This window comes from Carettochelys insculpta, chromosome 13 (assembly GCF_033958435.1).
Source record: "Carettochelys insculpta isolate YL-2023 chromosome 13, ASM3395843v1, whole genome shotgun sequence".
NCBI classification, from domain to species: domain Eukaryota; kingdom Metazoa; phylum Chordata; order Testudines; family Carettochelyidae; genus Carettochelys; species Carettochelys insculpta.
Window position 1 is genome coordinate 13,827,936 of NC_134149.1, and position 15,150 is coordinate 13,843,085.

The 15,150-nt window shown below is 44.3% G+C and overlaps 1 protein-coding gene across 1 annotated transcript; it reads left to right on the plus strand.

The window, feature by feature from the left end:
- Window positions 1–6,771: 6,771 nt before the first annotated feature.
- On the plus strand, window positions 6,772–14,251 carry ZBTB33 (zinc finger and BTB domain containing 33). The gene is made up of 2 exons (XM_075007452.1): window positions 6,772–7,042; window positions 12,177–14,251. The coding sequence occupies exon 2, from the start codon at window positions 12,179–12,181 to the stop codon at window positions 14,225–14,227; it is 2,049 nt and encodes a 682-aa protein (XP_074863553.1). The 5' UTR covers window positions 6,772–7,042; window positions 12,177–12,178; the 3' UTR covers window positions 14,228–14,251.
- Window positions 14,252–15,150: the final 899 nt, after the last annotated feature.

Sequence of the window (15,150 nt, forward strand, 5' to 3'; positions counted from 1 at the left end):
TCCTTGGCCATCGGCTAACACAGTTTCCAGTGGTGTTTACTGTAGCCCAAAGGGTGACATTTTGCTTGTGAGCGTACATGTACAGGATGTTGCCTCACAGTGATTGGCCTCTTATGGCATCGCGCAGGGTTACAGTTCTGGATGGACAGCTGTGGCCAGTGCCACAGGTTTAGTAGTTGATGATACCGCTTGGAGGACTGTTTTTCTGCAAAGAATCCAAGGATTACAATACCACTAGTTATGCAAACAAGTTAATTTGGGATCCAGGTATTAGCTACATCTTCCAGACCTTTCCCGTTAATTTGCCTGACAAAACACATTTGAGGGCACTGCACGCATTAGTTCAGGCAGCTGCTAGGCATTTGGGTTTTCAGGAGTTAAAATTGTAGTGCTCTGCCCTCTGAGTTTTTGTAGTAGCTGATACTGCATTCTTACTAGCAATGGAGCAGATAACTCACGGCCTTGACACAAAAGTGGCAAGCTGAAGTCATAACTTCAAAGCATTTCAGGCAGGATCTCATGCCAGCAGTATCTTACTTCTTTTTTTTCTGGGTCTAGCCTGAAGTATTGCAAAACTACGTGTATAGTCTTGTTCACTTGGCAATATAGACAATTTAACAATACTACCAATGAGATAAACATAAACAAAAATACAAAACTACACTCTTCCCTGTGATGGTAGACCCATGATGTTTTAGGTTGTTCTTCAGTAAATACCAGTTTTTCTATGTTTCTGAAAGACTAAAAGAACATTTTTCTACCCCTTTGTGGTGGAGAGGTGGAAGGAACAGATTATTCCTTGAAACACTCCTTTCATTTACAAGTATGGTTAGTTATCTTCAAACTCGGCAAGCTACTTACTCTGAATTTTCTCTAGACGCTTCAGAGTTAATGACTTACTCTCTCCCTCTAATCACATGCTTGCTCCCTCAAACTTGCAAATTTCATTAGTTCAGATCTCACCATTTGAAGTATTATTGCAGGGATCTGACTTTCCCTTCCACTCTTACTACTTCCCTTATTCCTGCTAATATGCCCTCAGGGCTCTCAGGCTATAGCTATCTTTATCTATTGCTTGCCTGCCTGGGCTCAGCCCTGTTTTCATAGTCAAAATGTTTCTTTCTGTGGACACAGGCTTTAACTCACTATCAATATAGCAAGGAGAGTGGGCTCCTTATCTACTCCCAACACTTTCAGGTACCTTTTCCAAACAAGCCCCAAATTTATTCATGCAGATAGCTAGTTGTGCAAAATATGGTTACTGAGCAGAACTGCAGCAGTATCTCCTTCCTTTGCTGATGTTAGGGACCAGAAAGCCAAATATTAAAACTATCCCCCAGGAGCCTCCTGACAAGAATTAAACATCTTCTCCAAAATACGCTCACAGTTTAACAAACAAGTTTCCCTGTTCTCTGTCTTAGCCTCTCGAAACCATATACCAAGTAGCAGGGCAGGACAGAGACTCTATGCTCTATCCTTCTCAGGCTTGATCCTACTACAAGCAAGGGTATGTACAACTTCAAAGATTTTCCTTTCCCAGACAATAAGTCGGAGAGTGGGATACCAAACCTCTATCCTCACTCAGCCATACTATGACTGATGGGTATACACCTTTAAGACAGAATATTTTCCCAATTTGCCCCTCACTGGGGTGGGGGTGAGGAAGAAATCTTTTTAGGGGGAAAGGCAAAAATGCCACTTTTATTACTGGGATGACTGAGACGGGATTGATCCTGCTTGAAGCAGGGGGCTGGACTAAATGACCTCCTGAGCTCCCTCCTGGGCTCCCTTCCGGCCCTATGATTCTATGATTAAGAATACAATGTAAAAGCGGTTAACCCATTTTGTAAAACAAACTACACACACACACACACACACACACACACACACGGAGTTCTCCCCGTTGCTGTTGAGTTTTTACCAGCCTGTTGCTCACCTCCATCCCCTCCTCAGATGGGAAGGAGCAAGTTGAGATCAGATTCTGCTTCGGTCCAGCCGATGATTCCTCAGAGTGGAGTTGCTCGGATAAACTGAGGGTCATAGGAAAGTGCCTCCACACGACCTTTTACAGGTTTTAGCTGCATCCTTTTTTTCGCAGCACTGGCTCCATCATCCCATATACGTAGGAGCCAACTGCAAATGGATTCCCCACTCCTCTGCTTACACTGTCCCTGTATTACTGGCAGTTCAGTCTGAGTGTAATCTCTGCAGATTTGAGTCTGCTGTGGGGGGCATGGTGGCCCCCTTGACTCATTTGTGACCAGAGCTCACAATTCAGCCTCCTCCTCCCAGTTGCTATCCTGATCAGAGGAGGAGGCAGCCCAGATGCTCTCATCCCACGTCTCTGGGACCCAATCCTTACTAACTGCCAGACTTTAATGGCCTCTGCCTTCTCTGTAACTGCTTCCAAGAGACTGAAGAACAGCCATCTGCAGCCCCAGTCGCTGGAGTACCTACTGGCCAAATAGGTGGGTGTAGTCAGGAGTCTTTACTGGAATGGTGCTCAGACGTCCAGTCTGCTCCGTTTGATGTCAATCATCTTGGCCGTGTGTGCATGCTCTCTTTGGACAGCCGTGTAAACTCTGCAGTTAGCTGACAGTGCAGCCTTCAGAGAGCCCCCAAGAACCACCAATCAAGAGAGGTACGAAGGCACTGGAAACAGGTTTTATTGTCACTGACGAATGGTTTCCAACCTCCCCAGGGCATCTAGATTAGGTGTCCATGGTTTTATGCTGGTACTTGCATATACTGCAACAATGGCCTCAGTATATTTTCAGGGAGACGGAGTGCCTCAATACTGTCCCCTAAACTGGGCAATACATTCAGTGTGACATACGCTTTTTATACTCAGGTACAAATGAATTACACACACACTATGTATTCAGGTACAACCCCTTCATTGTAATACATCAATGCCCCCCAATGTAACTAGATCTACCCATTACTTGAGGATAGTGGTGGTGCCATCAAAACACAATCCATCATGTTGTCATTAAGACCTGTTCCTAAACTAGGGTCAGAATGTACCTGGTGCTAAGCTGTTATCTATGGGGAGGGTATGGGTAGCACATGGTACGAAGCTGGGTGTGTTTATATATGTCATGGACTGCTTAGCACTTTGGAGTAATGTTCTTATCAGCCCAGTCTCTCCCAAATTCCTGTGAGCAGAATCTACCTAGTTCACAGTTTTTGCTTTAACCCTGTTATTCAGGCTAGAGGTGCTTTAGTTAGGCATTGACCATTGTTCTGGGCCTTTAGCCTTACACCAAACCTGATCGTCCAGCCCTCTCACTACTCCAATGTGTACTGCAGCCATCCTGCATTCTGCATTTTCTTGCAGAGGCTGTGGGAGCTGCTCCTTATCCCATTCTACCAGGGGAGCTACCTGGCACAATGCCCTCGTGACAGGATTCCACCAGGAGGTGGCTGGCCATACTGAAATCCCATCTGGCGAAACGACCCCCTCTTCCCTCTTGCTCCACATTGCCTGCTATCCCTCTTCCCGCAATTGCACACTGTGATGCCATGAATCCTGTACATGATGCCAATTATGTCAACTCACAAGGCCAAGGCCAGACAGGATTTATGGGATTCACTTCAACACAGAGCCAATTAGGCATGATAGTACTTCATTACATTTATCTACTCCATGTTACTGTAATTAATTCACACTGTACACAATAAACAAAGCGCTACAGGAATGTGTGTATATATATCTGGAAAAGAGGTGATCTGGCATGCTTACATCCCTTTCAGCAGTGGGGAGTTCTGGTCCTGAAGTGCATCACATCAGGGCAATAGCAGACATTGCTCCAGCTGGGGGAAAAAGTCCAGGGTGCACCTAAAGCTGAGAGTCCCCAGTCAAAACTCAGCTGGGGAACAACCTTACAGTGATTTTATCCCTTAGCTGTTTACTGGGCACGCACATACTGGCTCAACGCCACTTCTAATATTCTCCTGGGGCTGAAGCCAAGAGTGCCCTGGTTATGGGTCTCTCCTGTTCCCACGTCTAAATGCAGGTGTCAGACGTGCTACAGGAATGGAAGTTCCCACTCTTGCTCTCTGAGACCTTGAGGCCTGCAGACAGACTTGCTGGCATGTAACATGCCAATCACTTCCTGAGGTTTTAAACAGTGTTAGTTTAAGCCCCTGGCAACAGGATTAGCTCACCACAAAATCATACATTCTTCACAGGGTGTTTACAAATTATAGTCCCTAAATAATGTAAATTGAGACCACTCAATTAACTATTGCACTCCATCTCTTTTAGTCATTTCCACGTTGTAAAGAGGTATGTGGAATTTTTACATCCATACTCATCTGCTGCAAGTGACCACAGAAAGACTGCATCTACACTAGAAAGTTCTTTTGAAATAATTTTCAAAAGAAGGGGCACTTTTGAAATATCCAGCCATGTGGCTACACACAAAAAGCATTCTTTCAAAATTAAATTGAAAGAACACAGCGCTCGTTTTGAAAGCACTCTTCTACTCCTGTTTCAGAAAGAGTGCCTTCTTTTGAAAGAAAACCTGTGTAGATGCTCCACGGGCCTTTTTTTTTTTTTTCCCCTCAAGAGCAGTCCTCAGGGCACCTGGTTTTTCAATCGCTGGCCTGTTCTAAGGAGCAGGGGCTGTGCGGATGCTCTTTTGAAAGAGCAGATCACTCGTGATACAATTTTTTGTGCGTGGACACGATCTTTCATAAGAAGGTATTTTGGAAGAGATCTTCCAGAAGAAATTCTTTTGAAAGATCATTGTAGTGTAGATGTAGCCAAGGTGTAGGGCTTTGGTAAATCTCATCACTGGATCCCTTCCATTGCTCCGTTCAGCCAAGACAGAATGTTTCCTTATGGCATGAAGGCATCTCCAGATGCCCCAATGTTTCCATAGGAAGATGAACTCCAAAGGGAAAAACACTGAGCCTATGGCCCCCTTTTGCTTCTTTATGATGTTTAAAGAGAAAATCAGCTTGTTCTATTTTTACTTCATCAAGTTCGAAGAGAAAGATTCTACGATATCTGAGGAATTAGTAATGGTGATGTCACAAGAGATTACAAAGTGAAAGCTGAGCTAAAAGGAGAATCGATTTTTCTTTCACCGTTCAGCACTCCGTTTTTGATAAAACCTATGGAAGACTGCGCCTACATTACAGAAATCCTTCAAAAGTTTTTCCAGAAGAGATTTCCAGAAAAAAACTTCTTTTGAAAGATCACGTCCACACACAAAAAAGTGTACTGAAAAATTTATCTGCTTTCGATAGAGAGCATCCACCCAGCCTCTGCTCTTGCAAAAGAATGGGCCAGGGATCAAAAAATCCACAAAGACAACTGTTTTGAAAGACGGGCCTGCAGAGCATCTCCACGCTTTTTTCAGAAGAATCTTTCTGAAAAAAGTGCTCTTCCTCATCTGGTAGAGAAAGAGGGCCACTAGAAAAAGGACCACACTCTTTCCACTTCAGATTGAAAGAGCACATTTTGTGCGTAGACGCTCCGTGGGTTTTTTTGAAAAAGGCCTGGCTTTTCTGAAAAAATTTGCCAGTGTAGATGCAGCCAAAGTGACTAATGTTTTTTGTAGAGAATGTCTTTGTTAAAGATTCTTCAATTCCTCTTCAGTTAAGTTGCCAGGTATTCATAAGTACTGTGTAGCAGGGCAAGGAGGTTGTTGTTGTTGGTTTTTTTTGTGTTCATGGGTAATTCTGAAAAATAAAAAAAAATTAGATTCTGCACACTTAAATATTTTTAATAAAAGGAAATTTCAAAACAAAAATAGTTTAAAATGAAAAGTAATTGAAACATTTAATTTTAAAAATACTGAACTGAAATATTTGGTGTTCCAGCCAGAAAAAAAATGCTAAATGTCATCAAATTTTCATTTTTCTACAAAAGAAGTGTGAGTTGAGAAGTTTTGCCAAGCCCTACTGACAGTAACTTCGAATGAACTCCATTTGAACCCTTATGACTCCCACCAGATTCAGGGAAGACTAGACTGGATATTTCTGATTAGGACAAGTGTCTTAGTTGGCTGGAAATAAGGAAAACTACATGAAACAAACAAGAGATTTCTTTATTATAAGGGAATACCAGTTCCATTAAAATATCATATAATTTGCTCTCACGCCCTTATTTCTCCTGCCCTCTAGTTCCCACTGCAGTCACCAGAAGCTTCAGTTTAGCTTTTGTACGGTCCATGGATGTCCCTTACGATAAGTGTCAGGTGCTCGGGCAAACAATTTGTACCCGCAGCCACATCGGGAGAAACGAGCTGTGGATATCCCCGTCCAGATCCGTGGATGCCGATACCTGCAGGTATTCGGGGCTTTACAGGGCTCCAGTGTTTCCAAATCCTGCAGATTTCCGTCACATGGAATGATTTTAACGATTAACCTTTACCGTCTGCAGACTCAGGCCTGGCCTGCAAGGGCGGCAACCCTCGGGCGCCCTAAGGGACCAATCCATGAAACGGAAACCAGCCCCTTAAAACAAGGCCCACGTGTCACCACCCTACCCACAAAGCCCCATCTCCGGCCTCCCTACAGGCTTAGCACAGCCCAGCGGGGCAGCCACACCCTTGGGTCCCGTCGGGTGACTAGACCGCCACCCCGCCAGCGCTCGGTGCTCTGCCTGACGTCGGCAACTCCCCGCCCCCACTCCTCCCTCAGGCTCTGGTCACCCTGCGTGCCGCGCGCGCGCTGCGGAGCGGGACCCCACGCCACCGCCGGCGGCGCGAGGCAGCCCACGTGCGAGGAACGGCCCAGCCGGGCCGGACAAGCCGAGGTCCCGCCTGCGCGGCGGCGCCGTCAGCTCCCGCCCCCTCCAGCCCCCCCCGGCGCTCCGGGCGGAGCCGAGAGGGCCCCGAGGGCGCTCGGGCGCGCTCCGAAAGGTGCCGAGCGCACTCGGGCGGGCAGGGAGCGCGCGGCCGGCGGGACAGCGCCCCCTGGCGGCCGCGTGGCGGGGGTGGCGCGGCAGCGGGCGGGGCCGCGGCGGCTGCTGGCGAGCTGGTGCCCGTTGTCTGCTGGCGGAAGGAGCGCGGCTCTCGGAGCGCAGGTACCTGGGACCCTCCCCCACGCCGCGGCCTAGGCCCGGCCGGCCCCTCTCCCCAGCGGCGGCTCCGCTCTCCTCTCACGAACCAGGAAGCGGCGGCGGCTCCCCCCCTTTGTGTGGGCAGCGCTGCCCCTCCCCCCGGCCACCGGCTCGCGCCCCCCCACTCGGCAGGCCTGGGCCTTGCGGCCCCGTAGGCCGGGGAGAGGGGCGGGAGAGCAGAGCAGAGCCGCAGCCACAGCCACAGCCGCCTCCCCCGCCCCGGGCAGAAAGCGCCCACGTCCCCACCTTCCAGCACCCCCAGATCCCGCCTTACCCGCCTCGTGTGCCCCAGGCCCCCAGCTCAGCTCCCACTTCCCTGTTGTCACACAGCCCCCACAGATCCTGCCTCCCGTGCCCCCCATGCCACGCCTAGCCCAGATCCTGCCTCCTTGCTCTCTCACAGCCCCCACAGATCCAGCCTCCCCTGCCCCCCATGCCATGCCTAGCCCAGATCCTGCCTCCCCTGCCCCCCATGCCATGCCTAGCCCAGATCCTGCCTCCTTGCTCTCTCACAGCCTCTGCCTTAGTGCCCTACCAGCCTCCCCTACCCCCCCACTGCCTTGCTCCAGCCACCCAGCTCAGCTCCCATGTCCTGCTCACGCAGCCCCCGCCTTTCCAGCTTCATGTGCCTCCCCTGCCCCGCATGCTATGCCTAGCCCAGATCCTACCTCCCTGCTCTCATGCAGCCCCCTCAGATCCCACCTTACCGTACTACTAGCCTCCCTTGACCCCCATTGCCCTGCTCCAGGTCCCTGCTCAGCTTCCACTACCTTGCTCTCTCACAGCTCCCATTTTCTCCAACCCCCCATGGATCCTGCCTCACCACACGTACCTGCCTCATGTACCTTCTTCTGTCCCCAACCGCTCTACTTTAGCCCACCCCATCATACCCTGGGTAGAGCCCATTGTCCTGCCCTTCGTCAGCCCCCCCAGCTCCCACCTTACTGCCCTTACCCAGCTTTACATGCCACCCCATAGCCCCCCACTACCCTAGCTTGAGCCCGCTTCCTTGCTTTCACTTAGTCTCCCTTAGACCTCAGCTCCCCAGGCCTCATCTAGATCCCTCCTCTTTGTCCTCATTCCCTTTCCCCCCAGCCAGGGGTATGTCTACACAGCAAAGCTGTTATTTCAAAATAACTTTGCCAGCACCTACACAACGTGACCTCTATTTCAAAATAATTTCGAAACAGGTAGACATCATTCCACGAGGAATAGAGCCTATTTCAAAACAGGGACTGTTTAGACAGGGAATAGAGGCTATTTTGAAACAGCTGTTGGACGCACTGTGGTTTATTTCAAAATAGGCTCTGTTGTGTGTAGATGCTCTATTTTGAAGTAGCTGTGTGCTATTTCGAAATGTGTTTTGTGTGTAATGGTGTTATTTGGAAATATGCTATTCTGGAACATCTCTTCCAGAATAGCTTATTTCGGATTAACACTGCTATGTAGACATAGCCCTAGAGACCACTTGTCTATCACCCATACCTCCTGCTCAGCCTCCCATGCTCCACTTGGATTATACTTTGTCATTACTAGCCTCACATGCTCTGCCACCAGTCCTCCACCTAGATCCCTCCACCACCACCCTTATGCAGCCTCCCATGTCTCACCTTCCCAATCCCTACATTCTCCCTACTTCATCACCCATATCTAGTGTCCTGTGTCCCACTAAATCCCATGTCATGCCCCTTAGGATCCCATCTGTACATCATTGTGTCTCCAGTCAGCCCATTATACGCTTCCTGTTAAGCCCCAATAGCTCACTTCACTGCCCCTTCACTACTCAGCCCATACCACACCCTCTCGTGTCTAATCCCTACTACCCAAACTTCCAGCCTCTAATTCTCACCTGGCTTTAAATATCTGGCCTCTAGTATCCACTTTACAGCCTTACAGAAGCACCCATGCACCCACATACCCAAATATATTTCCTATGTCTGTGATATTTAGCCCCCAACTCTCTTATGCAAGGCTAAATATTGAAGTGAGAAATGGGATTACATATTGGAAAAGTGGTTGTGGAGACTGCATCCATAGATTTCCTACTTATGAAGCCACAGTCCTCATACTCAGTCCCCTTATCATGACAGCTCTCCTCTTGTATTCAGAGCCATACATAGTCTGACAGTGTAGCACCCACAATTCCCCAAGTTCAGCCTTCCACATGTAACTAAAGTGCATATACTTCCCCTTTCAAAAATGACAACAGTGCAGGTCTCCATGTATGCTCCTCTTGCTCCTCTCTGCAGTTCCTCTATAAACACAAATCCCCCTTACTCCTCAAATAGTCAATGCTATACACATTTGCCCACTCTTCTTGTTGTAAGGCATGTTTAAAGCAGTCTGCCTTACTAATCTGTGTAGGAGTTCTCAAATGGGGAGATGGTACCCTTGAAGTGTGATGTTAGTACATGGGGGGTGCTGTCAACCTTCACCCCAGACCTTACTTTACCTCCAGGCTTTACCATGTGGCTTGCCCTCAGGCTTGCTGTTTGAAGGGGTCATGAGTATGAATGTTTGAGAACCACTGTGCTAGTAGGAGATGTCTGTTTATTTCCCATACTGCTTCCAGCACAACACTCCCCCGCTCATTCCATGCCATCCAGCTGCTCCCTCCCCTTCATCTGCCACGATTACTGTGCATTGTTGCCTTGCTGTATTCATGCTGCTGCCTGCAACCTACCACACACTCTTTGCTCACACATCTGCAACACCCCATCACATAAGAATTCTGCTACTTATCTGTATCCTGTCCTTCTGTATGGCCACTTCTGCAAGGCACAGCAGTACAGTTATCAAACTTGCACACTTCTGCATGTGGAGCTCTAATAAGCTACTCCAAACCTTGAAGTTTTTCCATTCTCCTCCATGATACCTGTATCATCTGCATTTTAAGAATATTTTACATTATAAAGACACATAAGCAAAGCGTTGTTGTTATTTCTTGATGGGACTGTTGTTGCTGCATGGGTTAGTTCCCCGTATCTGTTTCTTATTGAGCTTCCCCCCCATTTCAAAATGGTTGTATTGAAGCACTTGGTTCTTCTTCCCCAGCGCTGATTCTTCTTGCAGATCCTCAATAGCTATCTAGATAGACAAACCAGTGTGTTTGATTCTTTGTTTGTATTGCTTAAATTTTACTCTGAGCAGGAAGGAGGCAACTGAAGCTTGTAGAGATTAACATGTAGAGATTTTTATTTAGAACAATTGTTTGAATTCTCACACTTAAGAGTCTGAGGTTGTTGGCAGTATGCTCAATTTACTCATTTTTAAGAGGCAGTATCTTTTGTGTTTTGAAATTGTTTGACACCATAAAGGGAAATAATGTATAACTGATATTTAATTAGTATTGTTTTTAAACCATAAAGTTCATTCTATTGCAGTAAAAACAAGATGTCATAATGATAATCCTCATTTTGCTACAATATTATTTGCAAGCTATGTAATTTTTGGGAGGCCAAATTATATTTAATAGCTTGAAGTAAAGTTGTTTGATACCTATGATTTCTTTTCCAAAGAAGTAGCATTCTAAAGTTACCTATTTTGCACTAATTCTTTTGAAAAAAGGAATGACTATGTAATTGGTTACAAAGTGATTTACAGTGAAGAATGTTAAATGTGCTTAATATTAGGTCAGTAATTATTATTTTATAGTGATAAGCAGTCTAACACCCGTTTTAAATAGTTTGAAATTTGTAATTAATGTCCAGCATTTAATCTGTTACTGCCAATCCACTTACAAAGTGACATTCTCTCTGTGTAAAGGGACCTTGCAGGATTAAAAACTGATACTAAATTTGTTTCTTTGCCAGCTGTGTTTTTAATTTAACATTTTAAAAATCTTTCCTTTTCACTGTAGTGAAGGTTTTGCATTTTATTGAAATACATTGTATTGAAAGATGAAAATAGACCTGTTGGTTTCACTTTCTGGCACTCCTTCATTAACATCATGGTGCAGCATCTGAGTTACAATGCTGTAGGGTAGTCGTGCAAATTTCTGCTCACATGGGGCAAATAAATTGATTTTTTGTTTTTGTTTCTTTTGTGGGTGGGGTGTAAAATAACCCTATTTTTTTCATTAGCATTAGTCCCTTTGTTAAGAGCACATGCAAAATTTTGCTAGCTGGGCTTGTAATTAACTCAGGACAATTTTCCCTCTTGCTGATATTCATATGTTAAGCTTCTACAATATTAAAGGAATATTTCCATTTTACAGGTTTTTATTTAAGCTTTGCAGAGGCTCAATCTTGATTATATTGATCTGACATTGACCTTCAGCTAATTGTGTCTTCAGCTAATACTTGGTTGTTACTCAGTTGACTCTCTCATTTTATTGAACAGAAGATTGAGGCATTTGGATATATTTATAGCTGTGGAGAACAAGTAGCAGAAATAATTAAATTTACAAGCCATGCAGTATATGGATTATTTAACAGTGGGACTTAGACTTTGTGTACACTGCTGAACCTGTGCTGGTACAGTATAAATATGCATAGCTGTCTAGTGTATTGGCAGCATACTTTGACAGAGTTTTCTGCTAGGGTATGTCTACACTAGACATAGAAGTCGACCACTGATATGTAATTTTAGCTATGCCAGTTGTTTAGCTAAAATTGACTTATCAGTGGTTGACTGCCATGTCTGTCTATGTGGAGGAAGGTTGATGGGAGCGTTTCTTCTGTTGAACTTCCTTATTCCTTGCTTCTCATAAGGAGTTCTGGGGTCGACTTTGACCCTTGAAAGCATTGTTTCATGTGTGCGTGAAATGAAACCCCAGAACATCAACCCTGAGTGGGTCGATCTTCTGCCGTAGTGTGGCTCTAGCCTTAGTGTAGGAACCCTGCTTCCCCAGATGATAACTGCTCCTATGCTGCAGTTTTGTCAGCATAATTATGTTGGTCAGAAATGTGTGTGTTTTTCTACACCCTTGATTGACACAGCCATGCTGGTATAAATTTTAAGTGTAGAAAATGCCTCAGAACTAAGGTTTAGTTTGGCACTGGAAAAAACAAACCTGAATGTGAGGATTCTGTACTGCAGCTGAAAATTTTAAAAATTCTGCAAACTAATGTGGTTCCTTTTACTTTTCTTTCTGAAGGAATGGAGGGAAGAAAACTGATTTCTGTAACAGACACCCAGTACTCTGGTATGCTACTCCAGTCTTTGAATGAACAACGTGACCATGGACTTTTTTGTGATGTTACTGTCATCGTGGAGGACCGAAAATTTCGAGCCCACAGAAATGTCCTTTCTGCAGCTAGCACATATTTTCACCAGCTTTTCTCAGTTGCTGGGCAGGTGGTTGAGTTGAGCTTCATAAGAGCAGAGATTTTTGCGGAAATACTCAACTATATCTATAGCTCAAAATTAATCCGAGTTAGATCAGACTTACTCGATGAGTTGATTAAATCAGGGCAATTACTGGGAATTAAATTTATAGCAGATCTGGGTGCTCCTCTGTCACAAGTAAAAAGCCTATCTGGTGGCATCCAGGATGGTACCTTGGAAACTTTACCTCCTAGCTCAGATCAAGAAAGTCTTGAAACACAAATATCGTCAACAAAACATGTGAGTCAGCATGTAATTGGTGGGATGCCTGTTATAACAGAATCATTTTCCTTACATGGTGAAGAATATGAAACTACAAAAATTACTGTGAGTGATTCAGATGATGATGATGATGTCATCTTCTGCTCCGAAATTGTGCCAGCAAAAGAGCGTTCTCCAGAGATCAGTGCAGGGCCACAGAGCCAGCCTTGTCCAAATCCTGCTGGTGTTTCTGACCAAATGTCCTGTAGCACTGGTGGATCTCCTCCTCTAACTGGTATTACAGTAACTCAAAAACTCACTTCCTCTGCCAACCAACCAAGTCCAAACCAAACACAAAGTAATGCTGAATCACTTGACTCCTCAACTCCAAAGCATTTGACTCCTAACATCATTTTGCTAAATCAGTCTCAACTCAATTCATCACTGAGTGTCAGTTCTTCACATCAACAACACATCTCTCCTACGGTAAATTTGCTTGGGGAAAACCAACAACCACCTAATAATGAGTCTTTAGTTGAAATGGAAACAAATGCTGTTGAGGAGGAGGAAGAAGAAGAGGAGGAGGATGTGGAAGATGATGATATCATTAGCTCATCTAGTCCAGGTTCAGTTAGTAGCAGCTCTTTGGTTCAGCAATCTTCTTCCCCCAAAGTGGCAACATTTGAAGGATCAGGTGTACAGAAAAAACAGGTTGTTAATTTTGCACAAGAACCGCCTTCCAAACCTGGAGAGTTTAAAATAAAAATCTCAGATGTTCTTACTGGAAGCAACAAGGATTCTTCTGCAGGTATAGCATCAAAGCATGTGATGGAAGGTCAGAAGATCATAACATTAGATACAGCTACTGAAATAGAAGGCCTATCAACAGGTTGTAAGGTTTATGCAAATATTGGTGAAGATACATATGACATCGTAATTCCTGTAAAAGATGATCCAGATGAAGGAGAAGTCAAACTTGATGAGATGCCTAGAACATCTGGTGATGATTCTGCAGACAGAAAACGCATGAAGCTAAAGCATGATGATCACTATGAGCTCATAGTGGATGGAAGGGTCTACTATATTTGTATTGTATGCAAGAGATCCTATGTATGTCTGACTAGTCTGCGGAGACACTTTAATGTTCATTCCTGGGAGAAGAAGTATCCATGCCGATATTGCGAGAAAGTTTTCCCTCTTGCAGAATACCGTACAAAACATGAAATTCACCACACTGGTGAGCGAAGGTACCAGTGTTTGACATGTGGGAAATCTTTCATCAATTATCAGGTTATGGCTTCACATATAAGATCAGTTCATAGTCAAGACCCTTCTGGAGACACCAAGCTTTATCGATTGCATCCTTGCAGGTCTTTACAGATCAGACAATATGCATATATTACTGATCGTTCAAACAATATGCCTATATTAAATGAAGATGGACTTGTTTATCATGTTGGTGCAGGAAAAGATGATGCTGAAGGAACAACTTCTAATCCTCCACCCAAGCCTATGACCTGGGATGATATTTTCACTCAGCAGGGAAGTGAATCCATTTTTAAACAAAATCTATCGGAGTGTGGTACTGAATTTGAATTTGTAATACCAGAGTCTTACTGAACTGCTTTAAGGGCCGAAAAAGCTTCAGTATAGAAAAGGTGCAACTGTCTCAAATGAACTGCTAAAAATATTGTAAAACAAATTGTCAAAGTGAAAACAAGTTAACTTGTTCTACCAAGTCAGATGGTAGTAATTTAGATGGATTATTTTAGCTGCAAGTCATTTGTAGTAGTAATTCATCTGGAAGTTTACTTGAATACAGAGTAAGATATTTCCAAGGAGCTATCAGTGTTTTTTCTAGTTCATAATTTTGATCAAAAATGGAAATTTATAGCTTGACAAGGTACAGTTTCCTTAAGTAATTTGAAACACTGTTTTTCTTCTAAAATATCTGGGGTATTTCCTGTACCTTTAAACATTACATATACTTTTTCTTTCATGTTAGCACTTTAATGCTGAATTCTCTTTAGATGTTAACACCAACACCACAATAAGATGTTCAGAATAGTCTCTTGGATATGGTATAATTTAAAAAAAATCGCACTACTCATATATTAAATCCAAACAGTTTATTACTGTGAGGTTCCAAAATAATTGATCCATTAGTTTGGAGCAGTTTATTTTTGAACCAGCATCTGAATTTTGGGTTTTTTGGGTCAAAATGAACAGTAATCTTTGTGAAAATGTTCATACCGATAAGAAAAATTTAGTTTGGGCTAAACTGAACAAGCTTTATTTATATTTGTCAATATAGTAAGCAGAGTATTCAGTGGCTGGACCATTATATTTTATTCTTTTTTGCAATGGGAAGAAAATATCAAATTACAAAATTGAAGAAAAAGAACATTGAAGAGAGAGATCAACCTTTGCAATTTGTTTTTAAAATTCTGAGGAATAATGGTAGACCTTATTACTAAAGACTATGCTGATGATTTAGATTGAATTAGCGCTTTCCTGTTTTGCTCATTATGGCAGAAGGCGTT